At 44.2% G+C, this 13383-nt stretch overlaps 1 protein-coding gene across 6 annotated transcripts in view; it reads left to right on the forward strand.

Annotated features, from left to right (window-relative positions):
- The window catches only part of QRICH1 (glutamine rich 1), a 37533-nt gene extending 28534 nt beyond the window's left edge, over positions 1-8999 (forward strand). For all 6 annotated transcript variants that reach the window (XM_077324921.1, XM_077324923.1, XM_077324920.1 and 3 more), the window contains exons 6-10: positions 1063-1177; positions 2371-2479; positions 4035-4186; positions 5863-5953; positions 8112-8999. In XM_077324921.1, coding sequence (XP_077181036.1) covers positions 1063-1177; positions 2371-2479; positions 4035-4186; positions 5863-5953; positions 8112-8304 — 660 coding nt within the window. In that variant the 3' untranslated portion in view covers positions 8305-8999. The remainder of the gene's footprint in view (positions 1-1062; positions 1178-2370; positions 2480-4034; positions 4187-5862; positions 5954-8111) is intronic.
- The last annotated feature ends 4384 nt before the right edge of the window (positions 9000-13383 follow it).

Here is a 13383-nt window from a genome sequence, read left to right on the forward strand (position 1 = left end):
CCTCCAAAGGAGAGCCCAGCACCTTCCAAGGACCCCTGTTTCATAGAAGAAGTGCTTTAATTGTCAGGAAATTCTTCTTAATGTTTGCTGGGGGGAAAAGGTGGTTCTGGTATTATTTCCCCTAACCTGGATACTCCAACCTAGCTTAGCCTGACCTTGTCAGAACTGGGAAGCTAAGCAGTGTCTGCCCTGGTTAGTATATGGAAAGGAGGCTGCCAAAGAGTACCATGCTCATGACATAGAGGCAGGCAAGGACAAACCTCCTCTGAATGTCTCTTGCCTTGGAAATCCCATGGGTCTCTGTAAGTCAGCCATGACTTATGGATTCTCTGGCAGAGAATTGTAATCTGAGCCTCCTGTGTGAATTGCCTTTGTTTTTCAATTTGGAGTACAAATGATACCAGAGTGAGAAAGTGCCTTGAGAAGAGTTTCTCTCATCTTACTGTGTTTCTGTTTCCATTATTAGAGTCCCTATAGGGTTAAGCCTCTTGTGGCGCAGAGCGGTAAGGCAGCAGATGTGCAGTCTGAAGCTCTGCCCATGAGGATGGGAGTTCAATCCCAGCAGCCGGCTCAAGGTTGACTCAGCCTTCCATCCTTCTGAAGTCGGTAAATTGAGTACCCAGCTTGCTTGCTGGGGGGTAAAACGGCAATGACTGGGGAAGGCACTGGCAAACCACCCCGTATTGAGTCTGCCATGAAAATGCTAGAGGGCGTCACCCCAAGGTTCAGACATGACTCGGTGCTTGCACAGGGGATACCTTTACTTTTACCTTTACCTTTAGGGTTAACCCTATAACAGGGGTGCTGACATCTCAGTGGTTTTTTTTTGAGGGACCTGCACTCCTGATCAAACCAGATTTTAGAATGGCCATATGCGTCCTTGCTTGATGCTGATCTTATGCCTCTTAGAGTCTGTTGGAATCTCTCTACAAGGGTATCAAAGGCATATACAGACATAGAGTTTTCATTGCTTAATAGGAACTCCTCCATCCTGTTAATGAAGGACTGAGAGCCGAAAAGATTGCCGATAAATTTATCGGTCTGTGTTTCTCTTTCTTGCAGTATCTATTTGAAAATGGGCGAGTGGATGACATTTTCTCTGATCTGTATTACATACGCTTCACTGAGTGGTTACATGAAGTTCTCAAGGATGTGCAGCCCCGACTTACTCCTCTTGGTAAGAGTCTTAACAGACAGGCTTTGGTGCTCGCAGCTTAAACCTGGTTGTAGTTAGAAAGTCCCCCAGAAAGCGTTTACTGAAAAATGCTCTTTAATTGGGCAAGTATACTTTAAAAGCAGATACGGAGTTCTGAATCAAATTATGGATGCTCTAGGTTGATCCTGCATTGAGCAGGAGGTTGGACTAGATGGCCTATATGGCCCCTTCCAACGCTTATGATTCTAAATCTGCAAACTCTTGATTGCTCCTCCTTTTCTGCAAAGGGTACAAATCTCAAAAGCTACAGCTGAGCTATTCATATTGCCCCTTTTTAGTTACACTGATTTATAACGTGACGTATAGGCTTGTGTTATTTGGTGTGGATAGAGTTGGCTATAGGTACGTACAAATTGTGCACCCCATTCAGTCAAACCAATCTTGAGTGACAGCTGTCCACATAGCAGAGCTGTATTCTTCCTCTCACTGGTGATAACTCATATTCTTAACCATGAGAATAATGCTAGCAGTATTGTTATAAGGGATAATGGAAAGCGGGGGTCATCAACCCCCGGTCCGCAGCCTGGTGCCAGGCCGCTGGCAGCCGCACCTGCCTCCCCCTCCCACACACAGCGAGAAGGAAGGGAAGAGGCAGGCGTGGCCCCTAGCAAGCCGGCGCTGCAAATGTGCATGCGCCCCCTGGTGGCGAAAACATGCATGCGTGGCAACTGCGTGTGTGTGTTTGCATGCAGCTGCCGGGCCGTTGGCTCTCCCCTCACCCCCGGAGGCAGTCCCTGACCTCAGAAAGGTTGGGGACCGCTAATGTAAAGCATTTGAAAGCAATTACGTACTAAAATTTTGGGAGAAATATCAATGGCTGGCTTGATTTGATGCCGTTGGGCAAAATTTGAGATTTAAGTGTTCTAGCGTCTTGAATTATGGATTATCATTGAGCAGACTGCTGTGCAACTGGAAGATGATTCAGTATAGGGGTGAGTGCTTTGGCCACCTTGGTGATCACCAGCTGGCACCACCGCCGCTGCGCCGCTGGCCTGCTATGCACTGCTTTGGTGATTGCCGAGATGGCTGAACCACACCAAAGCGCTCTACCCTAATTTAGTCTGCTTTCCTGTCTTCTACAGAATCTTGGGTTGTTGGTTGGAAATGTTTCTTGGCTTTCATATTTTGTTAGCACTGTCTTCTGGTCTTCACAGGCTACGTTCTTCCCAGTCATGTGACAGAAGAGATGTTGTGGGAGTGCAAGCAGCTGGGAGCTCATTCCCCTGCAACCTTGCTGACTACTCTGATGTTCTTTAACACAAAGTATGTACTACTGGGGAAATTTCCTTGCTGGAACTTCTGCAATTACTTGAAATGAAGCGGCTAGTGAACTCTTGTGTGTCTGCACGCACGTCAACTGAAATGTCCTTGCTGAACTAGGCTAAAGCACAAGTAGTGTTGTGTTGCGTAGTTGCTGTGGAAGCTATGACCCTGAAATCTCCCAGATTTGGTCATTTTGCTTACTCTCAGCATTAATCCTCAAACTGCAGTTTGGGCATAATACTGATACCGTAGTTGCAGGTACTTCTAAGGTAATCTGTGTGAAGCTGTTTGAACTCTTTTAAAGTACCATAGAAGTATTAATCATTACTGACTTAATTTTTTTACATTTATACTCCAGCTTTCTCCCTAATGGGGCCCAAAGCAGCATACATTGTTTTCCTCTCCTCCATTTTATCTTCATAACCTAAAGCAGGGGTTGTCAAACTGCGGCCCTCCAGATGTCCATGGACTACAATTCCCAGAAGCCCCTGCCAGCATTTGCTGGCAGGGGCTCCTGGGAGTTGTAGTCCATGGACATCTGGAGGGCCGCAGTTTGACTACCCCTGACCTAAAGGATAAATTAGATTGAGTGTGACTGGTCTCAGTGGCATGGTGGGGATTTGACCCTTCATCTTCCAGATCCTAGTCCAACACTATTAACACTGTTAGTTAGTCCAGCATTCTGTTCCTAGAACTGATTTCTCTCAATGGCTCTGGAAGCTCATGTGTAGTGTGTGATGGTGACCCTCCCTCGCTCAGAATGTCTGGTGCTTGGGTACACTTCCTCAGAACATGGAGGTCCCATTTAACTATTGAGGCAACTAGCAGATGTATCTGTCCATTAATTGGTCTGATTACCTTTCCATTCACATTGTACCCATCTAAGCAGAACTGTTGCTTATGAAACCTTTGGCTGAATAAACTACGTCATCAGTAAAGTGCCGTGGCCATCTTTAAACAGCCCGTGGCGCCACGGGCGCCACGGACTGTATAATTCGTTAAGCCCCCTAGAGGTGGGCTTTGTCCGTGATGAGGAAGGGTCCGGGTTGGACCCTTCCTCACAACAGACAATCGGAGGGACCAATCGGCAGGCGCGAAGCACCTGCCGATTGGTCCCTCCGATTCCCAGGCTGAGCAACTGCGAGCCGCGCGCAGCGCGGCTCGCAGTTGCTCCCGGTCTGACGCTGCGGGAGGCGCGAAGCGCCTCGCGCAGCGTCAGACCGCTGCCCGAGGGAACCCCCAGCAGTCGCGCGAAGCGCGGCTGCTGGGGATTCCCTCCTTGCCGGTCTGACACTGCGGGAGGCGCGAAGCGCCTCGCGCAGCGTCAGACCGCCGCACAAGGCAACCCCCCTTTCAAAACCCCTTTTTATAAAGGGGCTTTGAAACTAGTCTATTGAATAAATAGCTTGCTAAAATAAGCACTATCAAAACTTGGATGGTGATGAGTTTAACTCGGGTTATTTCCCTGCATTGGAAAAAGTCCATAAAGTTTAATATGCCTCTTTAACTGTCAGGTGTGTATGTGTGTGTCTTTTTTTCTCCGCTTGCTGCTCAGATACTTCTTGTTGAAAACAGTAGACCAGCATATGAAGCTGGCCTTCTCAAAGGTCTTGAGGCAGACTAAGAAGAATCCTTCCAACCCCAAGGATAAGAGTACAAGTATCCGGTATCTGAAGGCTCTTGGCATACACCAGGCAGGACAGAAAGGTAGAAACTAAAATGAAAAGAGTCATCTTGCATGAAATGGCAACTCATGTTGGTTTGTTTTTGTTGGCTTTTAAAACACTGCTCAGGGTTAAAAAATGGCTTTCGTTATAAAACACAGAGCCAGATAGGCCTCGGTGAGCATGGGAAGGGCTTATACTTTGAACCCAGTTGCAAAGAGCTTTTGGCAAAACAGATGGGCATGGAGCTAGTAACATGTGGAGCTGCTGGCACAATTTCAGGAGTTTCTGATGATCCCAACTGAAAGCCCTTTTTGGTTTTGAATTGCTTTCTTGGAGTACCATCTTTCTTATGAACATGGTCAGTTTTCAAGTACCTGTTTTATTAATAGTGCTGCCCCCTCCCCTCCATTTTCTGATGACATAAATACTTTGACACAGACTTCATTGTGTTCGTTTCAGGTATTTGTTTAGATATCATTAGGAGTATTTGGTCATTTTAATTAAAATGTTGACATATTTATGAAATGAGGAAATTGCATGTAAATTAAATGTATTTGACAACATCCAGTCTTGTGCTTCTGATCCTGATAACTAAATTTCTGTAAGTCACAGGACTTATGTGGACTAGCAGTCATGTGGGTTGAGGGGCTGCACTGGCTTTCTTACTGCCTTTTCCACAGCAGACAAAAGATATAGACAGGATGATGCTTCCCTTCCCCACTCCAGCCTCCATCAGCCCTGTGTGTGGCTTTATGATCCCTGGTTCTGGGAGTTGGAGTAGAACTCCACAAATGCTGACATTGTTTCACAGTCCTTAAATTCAAGTCCTGCGAGGGGCACAGCTGCTGAATTACTTTCCTGTCTATTTAGAAGCATTTTTGGCCTCTCCATACTTATGGATTCAGGCAAAGATAGTAAAACCTTATCCTCCTGGATTTGTTTTAGAGCCTCTTGTGGCGCAGAGTGGTAAGGCAGCCGTCTGAAAGCTTTGCCCATGGGGCTGGGAGTTCAATCCCAGCAGCCGGCTCAAGGTCGACTCAGCCTTCCATCCTTCCGAGGTCGGTAAAATGAGTACCCAGCTTGCTGGGGGGTAAACGGTAATGACTGGGGAAGGCACTGGCAAACCACCCCGTATTGAGTCTGCCATGAAAACGCTGGAGAGCGTCACCCCAAGGGTCAGACATGACTCGGTGCTTGCACAGGGGATACCTTTACCTTTATACTTATCGATTCAGGCAAAGATAGTAAAACGTTATCCTCCTGGATTTGTTTGGATTTTTACTAGCTAGGCTGAGAACTGAGTGGAAGACTGAGAAGGTTTGCTTTGGCTGTAAATGAACCAAACCAAAGAGCACTGGTTGCAAAGGAAGTTTTCTCCTTTAAGTTAATGCAGCAGATGTTCATGTGCAGCAAGAAACCCATGGATGTCTGTATTGATTTACTTCATTTAGTCTCCCTTTCTTGCTGAGACTCTAGGCTGATTAGAATTAGAAGAGAATGAAAAAAGAGCATTATAACAAAGCAGACAGTGGATTACAAAGCTTGAGAATAGTGAATTTTTTAAAAAGTATAGTACATCAGTAAATGCAATAATAGATAACTGCATTTTCCACATATTTGTTCACTACTTTCTCTTTTTGCGGTTTCTGCTTATGTCCTGCTGTAATGGTTATACCGTAACCAACTCTTATGTTCGCTGTTGGGATTGATTTACAGTTACAGATGACATGTATGCAGAGCAGACTGAGAACCCAGAGAATCCTTTAAGGTGTCCTATAAAACTATATGATTTCTACCTCTTCAAATGGTAAGTACTCCTGTCACTGCTGGCCAAAACCACAGAAATCTAGCTGGCTGTGTGTTCTAGTTTATGCACACTTGTGTGATTTAGCTAACCAAGTATCTTACGTTCAGCTATCCATCTATTGTCCCTTGGGCCCCTACGTTTGTGTGGAGAGAACAAATGCTGCAGTCCTAAGGATGCTTTCTTGAGAATGAGCTCCATGAATAACCTGAGGCTTGCTTATGTTTAGGATTGTTCACCTAATAGGAAATAGTCATGACACACTTTCTGCTCCGCTCACGCAAGCCACAGTATCAGCAATTACTCTGCTTTCATCAAAATAACTACGTAGCAATGTTCTTTCCCTTCAGATTTAACAATTCATTTTGAGGCCACTTTCATCTTGCAAGTGTACTGTGACACGTCTGATAAAGACATGACAGTGATGCACTTCATCTATTTGTACAAGAACCCTCTTTCTTTCTGTTTTTTTTTTTTCCCTGACACTCTCTAGAAGTGCCACTTCATATCTTACATCTTTACAAAGTGTCACAGTGTGGGAAACGAGGTCAAATACAGGAGCTTGGGTAATCTGGGAAGTAAAATGATGTGATGGCTGCAAAAAGCGTGGGTGCAGTGATAAAAATGGTTGCTTGCTGGCACGCTTTATAGTAGCCACTTGAGAGGCTAGTACCTAGTCACTGTTTGGATTGTGTATGTAGACAGAAAGTGAACATACAGAATGAAATGGCTGTTGGAGACAGGGGTGGCCAAACATCTCAACTCACATGCTGTTTGCTGGCAGCAGTCAGTTTGTCTGTTGGTCGCTGTTGGTCACCTGTTCAAGACCAGGCTACTTACAGCCATCTTGATCTTTGAAGCTGTGAGTTAGCTTCTAATCCCCTCCCCCCCCCCAAAAAAAATCCACAACGTTCATAGTTTAAAAGCAAATGAAACCTACAGGAGGGAAAAGCAAATTCCCCATCTTTGTATTAATGTTAAAACACTTTCCGAGTTTCATATTCTCTAGTTCTTTGTGGTTGGGTGTATATAATTTGAATCCTTTAGGTTCAAAGAGGCTTTTGCATAAGCATTAACGTTTGAGGCGCTTTGAAAATGTGTAGGCAACATCTGCAGGGAGCTTCTTTGTTCAGATGCTTGAGCTTCTGTGCACTGCATGGCTTCTTCCTCTAATCTGGAACATCCCACTGCAACTTTGTTCCATTACAGTGTCAGAAATTTGAACATGCGTGTGGCGCATTTGAATACTTATAATGTTTGCGATAGACATTATGTAAAGAGTAATTTCAATATAGAGCTAGTTTTCTAGGAGGAACTTGTATGAAAGTTTTGGTGCAGGTGACATACAAGTCTGGTATTACTACCTCATGACTTGGCTGGAACGCTTCCTTTTTCCCATCAGAGGACTGTGAAGCAGACACATGGTAAAAGTCCACCTGTTTGTATGCACATATAGAAGAGTGATTTAAAAAAAAAATAAAACTAATTTTCTGGTTTCTCTTTGGTTCTCAAAGTCCTGTGAAATCTGAGTTGCTGGCAATGTATTACATGCTAAACCTGGGGTTTTGCATTTCCTCTGCATCCACACTTTACCATTTCAGATGTATTAACTATATATCACTTAGGCTGAGATAAAAGAGGAGGAAGAAAAAGTACAGGATAGAGGAAAATTGTAGGAAGACAGAGTAGTGTAAGCACTGGAGCTTGTGTCCTGAAAAGCTCTGTCTGATCTCTTAATCTAAAAAAAATGCTGCTTTAAAAGTGATAGTTATTAAATTTTTAAGGTGGCAGTTATTACCTTTTAAAGTCATTCATGACTGTCTTACCTGTATGACCACCTCTCCTAATATCATCCCTCATGGCATCTTTATCCTTTCATGTAGGTAGGTAAGTGACCATTTACTGCCCTGGCTGGTGCAATTTCTATAGCTGCCTGTGTTGTGAAATGGCCTGTTAGGAGACAGTATGAGGGGCTTCTGTGTTATTTAAAAGAAAACGTAATGCAGAATTTTTCTTAAGAACTTGGGCAGCCAATGGCTAATTTAATTGGTGGTTCTGTTGTATTTATTGGAATTTTTAATGTTTTGGGGGAAGATAAAGGAATAGAAAAAGAGCAGTTATCAGCATAACTACTTACTTCTTTTTTGCTTCCCCCCTGCAGCCCCCAGAGTGTGAAAGGCCGAAATGACACATTCTATTTGACTCCTGAACCAGTGGTGGCTCCCAACAGCCCTATCTGGTATTCCATCCAGCCAATCAGCAGAGAGCAAATGGAGCAGATGCTCACCCGGATTCTGGTGATACGAGAGATCCAGGAAGCTATTGCTGTGGCAAATGTCAGCACCATGCACTAAGCATCCTTGCCAGCTCGGAAGGAGGGTGGGAGTGGGTGGGTGGGGCGATGAGGCCAGGATAAACTGTTCAGCCTTTTACACTAAAGGAGATGCCTAAGTTTTTTTTTTTTAATTGGTGTAGTTATGAAGCCCTTTTAGGCTTCTTCTGTTTAAACAGAGAACCCTCCCCATCGTGTATCTGACCCAACTGCATCAGCCTTCTGGATGAACTGAGGCTGCATTCTTTCTCTGGGAGACGTGAGGTGCTGTAGGTTGACTTTGGGAATCTTTTGAAGTGGGGAGGGGGGATTTAATTGAGAGACTTGGCCTGACTGGGCTGTAATATCGCGGAGCTCATGCACCTTGGAAGGAGCAGGAAACAGTGGATATCTGCCTGACTGACAGAGGGGCAGGTTTCTTGTGCTCAAGACATTGACGCGTCCTGGAGGGGAGAGGAGAGTGAACTGCAATTATGATTTATAAGAAGAAGAAGAATCAGTTTCTATTAAGACCTTAAGTGACATTTTTAGATGTTAAGTACAAACTACCATACTTTTTTGGCCTGATGTTGAGGCCTTAAAACTTTGAGGCTTCTGTGCCTGATGGAATTCTTGTAACATACACTTGTGTATCATATAAAGATACCACCCTGTTTCTCTTATGTATTCTTACGCTAGTTGTTTATTAAGAATGACGAGCACGTCTTTTCAACATACTATTGGATGTGTCTTTATTGGGGGGGTGGGACTGAGTGAGATGGAAGAACTGTTCATGAAATATTAACATTATTATAGAGGTGTTGCAGTGATTACTGAAGCTCATTGGCCACATTCCACTAATAATTCTCTGAAGCAAGACCTTTGAATGAGCGACCCATGGACAAAAACATGCTCTTTTTATTTCCATGGGGCTCATACAGAAAATTGTTGGAATGTGTCCATTTATCTGTTTGGGACGCTCATTGTAACGGGATACACTTTCCATTATTATTTTGGAATAAATTAGGAAAGAATGGGGCTAACAAGTACTGCAGAAAGGGAAAACTTAATTTTCCTTAGGTACCTAGCCTCTTGAAAACTCTGGTGCCATGCTACTCGGTAGCAGCAGAACAAAATTCAAAACCCAATAAGGAGACCCACAAAACTTTTCCAGGATAGCAGCTTTTGCAAGTCAATGTGCACTTCATTTTATTTGTTCCAGTGGCGATGTAAAAGCTAGCTGGCCCATTCCTGCCCTCACCAGCCAAGGTCTGGAACGATACATGACTTTGATAATCTGATTTTAATCTCAGATTGTCAGAAAGAGTTGGAGAGGTGCACATCACATCAAGTTCACTTACAGACCGCTTATTTGGGCCACCCAATGACCTAACGTTCTCCATCTGTATAGAGCTAGTAGGGATGGAGCCTGTTCCTTTCACTGATATACAAACAGAGCCGTGGATCCTATCTTCATTTGTCACTTATTGCCTCCTGTCCTAAGCACCTAACTTTTGATAACAGTCCAGAAATAGTTTCAGAATCATGTGTCTCAAACTGAATCATCATGCTTTTGGAACTGGTATAGTCATCTCAGTATAAATCGTCCTAAATTAAATAGTTTTTTTTCTGTAGTATGTATATGAAGGCTGCATTTAAAGTTAGGTTGCAGTAGAGGTCAGCCGCGTATCTTAGACCAGCGGTGGTCAAACTGCAGCTCTCCAAATGCCCATGTACTACAATTACCATGATCCCCAGCCAGCACCATGCTGGCAAGGGCTCATGGCAATTGTAGTCTGGACATCTGGAGAGCCACAGTTTGGCCACCCCTGTTTTAGGCATTTCTAACCAGCCAACTACCTGCTGTACTTGGGAAGTGGAGCTTCACATGAGCAAAGAATACCAATAAATAAAAACTCTCTTCCTAACTTGCCAAATATGTCAAACAGTGGAACAGACTTCTGAGACAGTAAAAGAATACTGATGGCATTTGGTTTCCTGCCTCAGATAAGATGAGAATATATTTTCTTCTTGGAACTATATTGCCTTGTGGGGGGGGGAGGATAGTTGAATAGCTGATAATTACCCTTATGCTGCTGCGATGTACTTTTTACCCATTTGAACAGTGGCACCTTTGAAGGGCTTTGGACGAGGCTTCTGGTGGGCCACAGTGGGAGAGGCAGTCCAGCAGGAATGTGGGTCCAAGGTTTGTAATAACCAGTATTCAGTTGAGTGGTTGAAATATTGGTGTGTATCATACATGCTCCACCTTGTTCCTGATAGTAATTGGGTTGCACCTTTAGCATCAGACACCTGTAGAGTATATTACAGTAGTGCAGCCTTTCTCAACTTTTTTTTTACAGTTGACAAGCCCCTGAAACATTCTTTCAGCTTTGAAAAACCCCAGAAGTGGTGTGATAATGCAAATAGGGTTGGGGAGCAGAGCTGTGTATATGACCACCTGAGACCCCTCCCCTTCCCACCCACTCCCAGGCCCATCATTGGCCATTTTGGGAAGGGGGGGGGCAGGTCAACATGACCATATATGGTTAGTTGATAAATATTTTAACAAATTTTTAAAAATGTATCAAAAATTAATTAACTCCTACCCACTCAGGAAACACTCCAGGACCATCAAGATACCCCAGGGTTTCATGAAAGCATGGTTGAGAAAGCCTGCAGTAGTGTATCCTTGTGGTTAATGTGGTGTGGATTCTGGCAATGAGATTGTCTAAGTAAGAGTAAGGGAGCCACCTTCTGGGCTAAATGAGGATGGAAAAGCTTTCTCCCCCCCCCCCCAGCTGTGCTAATTTGTTTCTCTAGTAATAATGCTGAGCCCTAGTCCCCAGACTTTTAGAGCCTGCAGGCAGCTTTGGAGTTCTGTGACAAGAGTGGTTGGCGCTGCCACAAAATGGCTGCTGCAGGAGGTGGAGTCAGCTACAAAATGGCTGTTGCATCTTTCAGTCACCCAGTAAATTGATCCTTGCGCTGTGGTGGCTGTTGAGGGCATCCAGTGAAGCTGATGAGCTGTAGATTCAGCAAAAGGAAATACTTCTTTACAGTGGTTATACTGTGGAATTCACTGACAGAGAATATTTTGTTGTTGTTATGTGCGAAGTCGTGTCCGACCCATCGCGACCCCATGGACAATTATCCTCCAGGCCTTCCTGTCCTCTACCATTCCCCGGAGTCCATTTAAGTTTGCAGACAGAGAATATATTGATGACTAATAAACTGCTTTAAAGAGGATTAGATGGACCTAACCTCCATAAATCTTACCAGTGGCTTCTAGCCATGGCGACTAAAGGGAACCTCTAGGTTCAGAGACAGTCTCTGAATCTTCATGTCAGGAGGCAACATCAAGGGAAGGCCTTGGCCTCTGTCCTGTTGACCTGCCAGAGGAACTGGTTAGGCACTCTTGTGAGTCAGGGTGCTGGATTAGATGGACCATTGCTAGGATCCAGTTGGCTGTAATTCTATGCTGCCTCCAAATCAATATTTTAAAAAATCTGCACAGCCAATCACATCACCAGTGGCCAATCCAGCATCACTGGACAAAAGACCTATGTGGTCCTGCCTACTTTCTAAAAACACTTGATGGACTCCATATCAGGGACTCTTAGTCTAGTATGAACAGCAGGTTTGCCAGTGTGGCTATATAATATTGATTAATAGCAACCAATGAAAGTAGATTCAAGTGGGTAGCCGTGTTGGTCTGAAGTAGCACAATAAAATCAGAGTCCAGTAGCACCTTTAAGACCAACAAAGATTTATTCAAGGCGTGAGCTTTCGAGTGCAAGCACTCTTCCTCAGACTATGAACTTCCTTCATGACAGTGGGAATATGTACCAAAAATTAATTCTGTTAAATTTGTGAACTCTGTCACACATCCAAATACAGGCATATGATAATTCTTTGCCAAAATAGTCAATCAGTCCCCTGGAATTCAGTTGTAGTTCACAAAAACAGGAGAAATAAAACTATATGTCAGTGATCAATGGCCTGCTGGTCCCATCTGTCTCCGTACAAGTGTGAAACATTTCTGTAAGGAAATTGCTGGCCGTCATCACAGGAAATATTTAGCATGGAATCTTTTCTTACTGCCTTTATAGGTATGTCTTCTACCACAACTGAATACTGCTGAATTTTATACTTGAGTGTTACCCAGTCCTTTCCCCACAAATGATACCATCTTTCACAGGGTCTTCCTACCTTAACAATGCCCCAGAAACGTCTTTGTATAAAGTTGTCACTGCACAGAATGGACATGGGTCTTTTATTTATTTATTTATATACCGCCCTTCCCAAAGAGGGCGGTTTACATAAAACGTCTAAACAATACGTGAAACTTTCTCCTGCAAGTATTCAAAACAAGAGATGCAAACGGGTCATTATTTTTTTGTCCTCGGTGATAACACACCATCAAAATTCCGGGGGTGGGGGAGAATATCCATGTGCTACTGAAGACTCATCATTAAATCAACATATCTAGTTGTTTCTGAATTCTGTGGCATGAGGTTAGGTGCGTTCCTGGCCCCAAGCCAGGTTTTTCAGCTGCATGCTGAAGAGATTAGTTCCTCCCAACATCTGTGTCAAGCCATCTCCAGTCTTTCTCGAAATCTAACTTTTCAGTCAAGCCCTTTTGTAAAGCCCCTTCTGTTCCTATCAGCCGGGCTTTCGTTATATTGGAACTGCCTTTCACAACCTTTTAACAAGAAACCCCTGAAATATTCAGGCCTGAAGATACCCCAGAAATTGTGCGATGGTGCAGAATGTGGTTGGGAAGCACAGCTTTGTACACGCCCACCCAGGACCCCTCCCCTCCAAGCCCATTATTGGCCATTTGGAGAGGGGGGGGAAATGAGTCAACATGACCATATATGGTCATATCACTCCATAAATGTTTAACAAATCTTAAAAAATAATACTAAAAGTAATGAACTCCCACCCATTCTGGAAACCCAACGCCCTCAAGAATCCCGGGTTGAGAGCCCGAATTGGGAGGGGGAGGGGGAGGCTAGACTGGGACACGTGCGCACGCTCCTACGTTCCACGCCAAGAATCCAGACTATAGAGATGGCAAAGATGGTAGAGCGGCTCGATTCTGCAGCCCCAGGGAATC

This window comes from Paroedura picta, chromosome 3 (assembly GCF_049243985.1).
Source record: "Paroedura picta isolate Pp20150507F chromosome 3, Ppicta_v3.0, whole genome shotgun sequence".
NCBI classification, from domain to species: Eukaryota; Metazoa; Chordata; class Lepidosauria; order Squamata; family Gekkonidae; genus Paroedura; species Paroedura picta.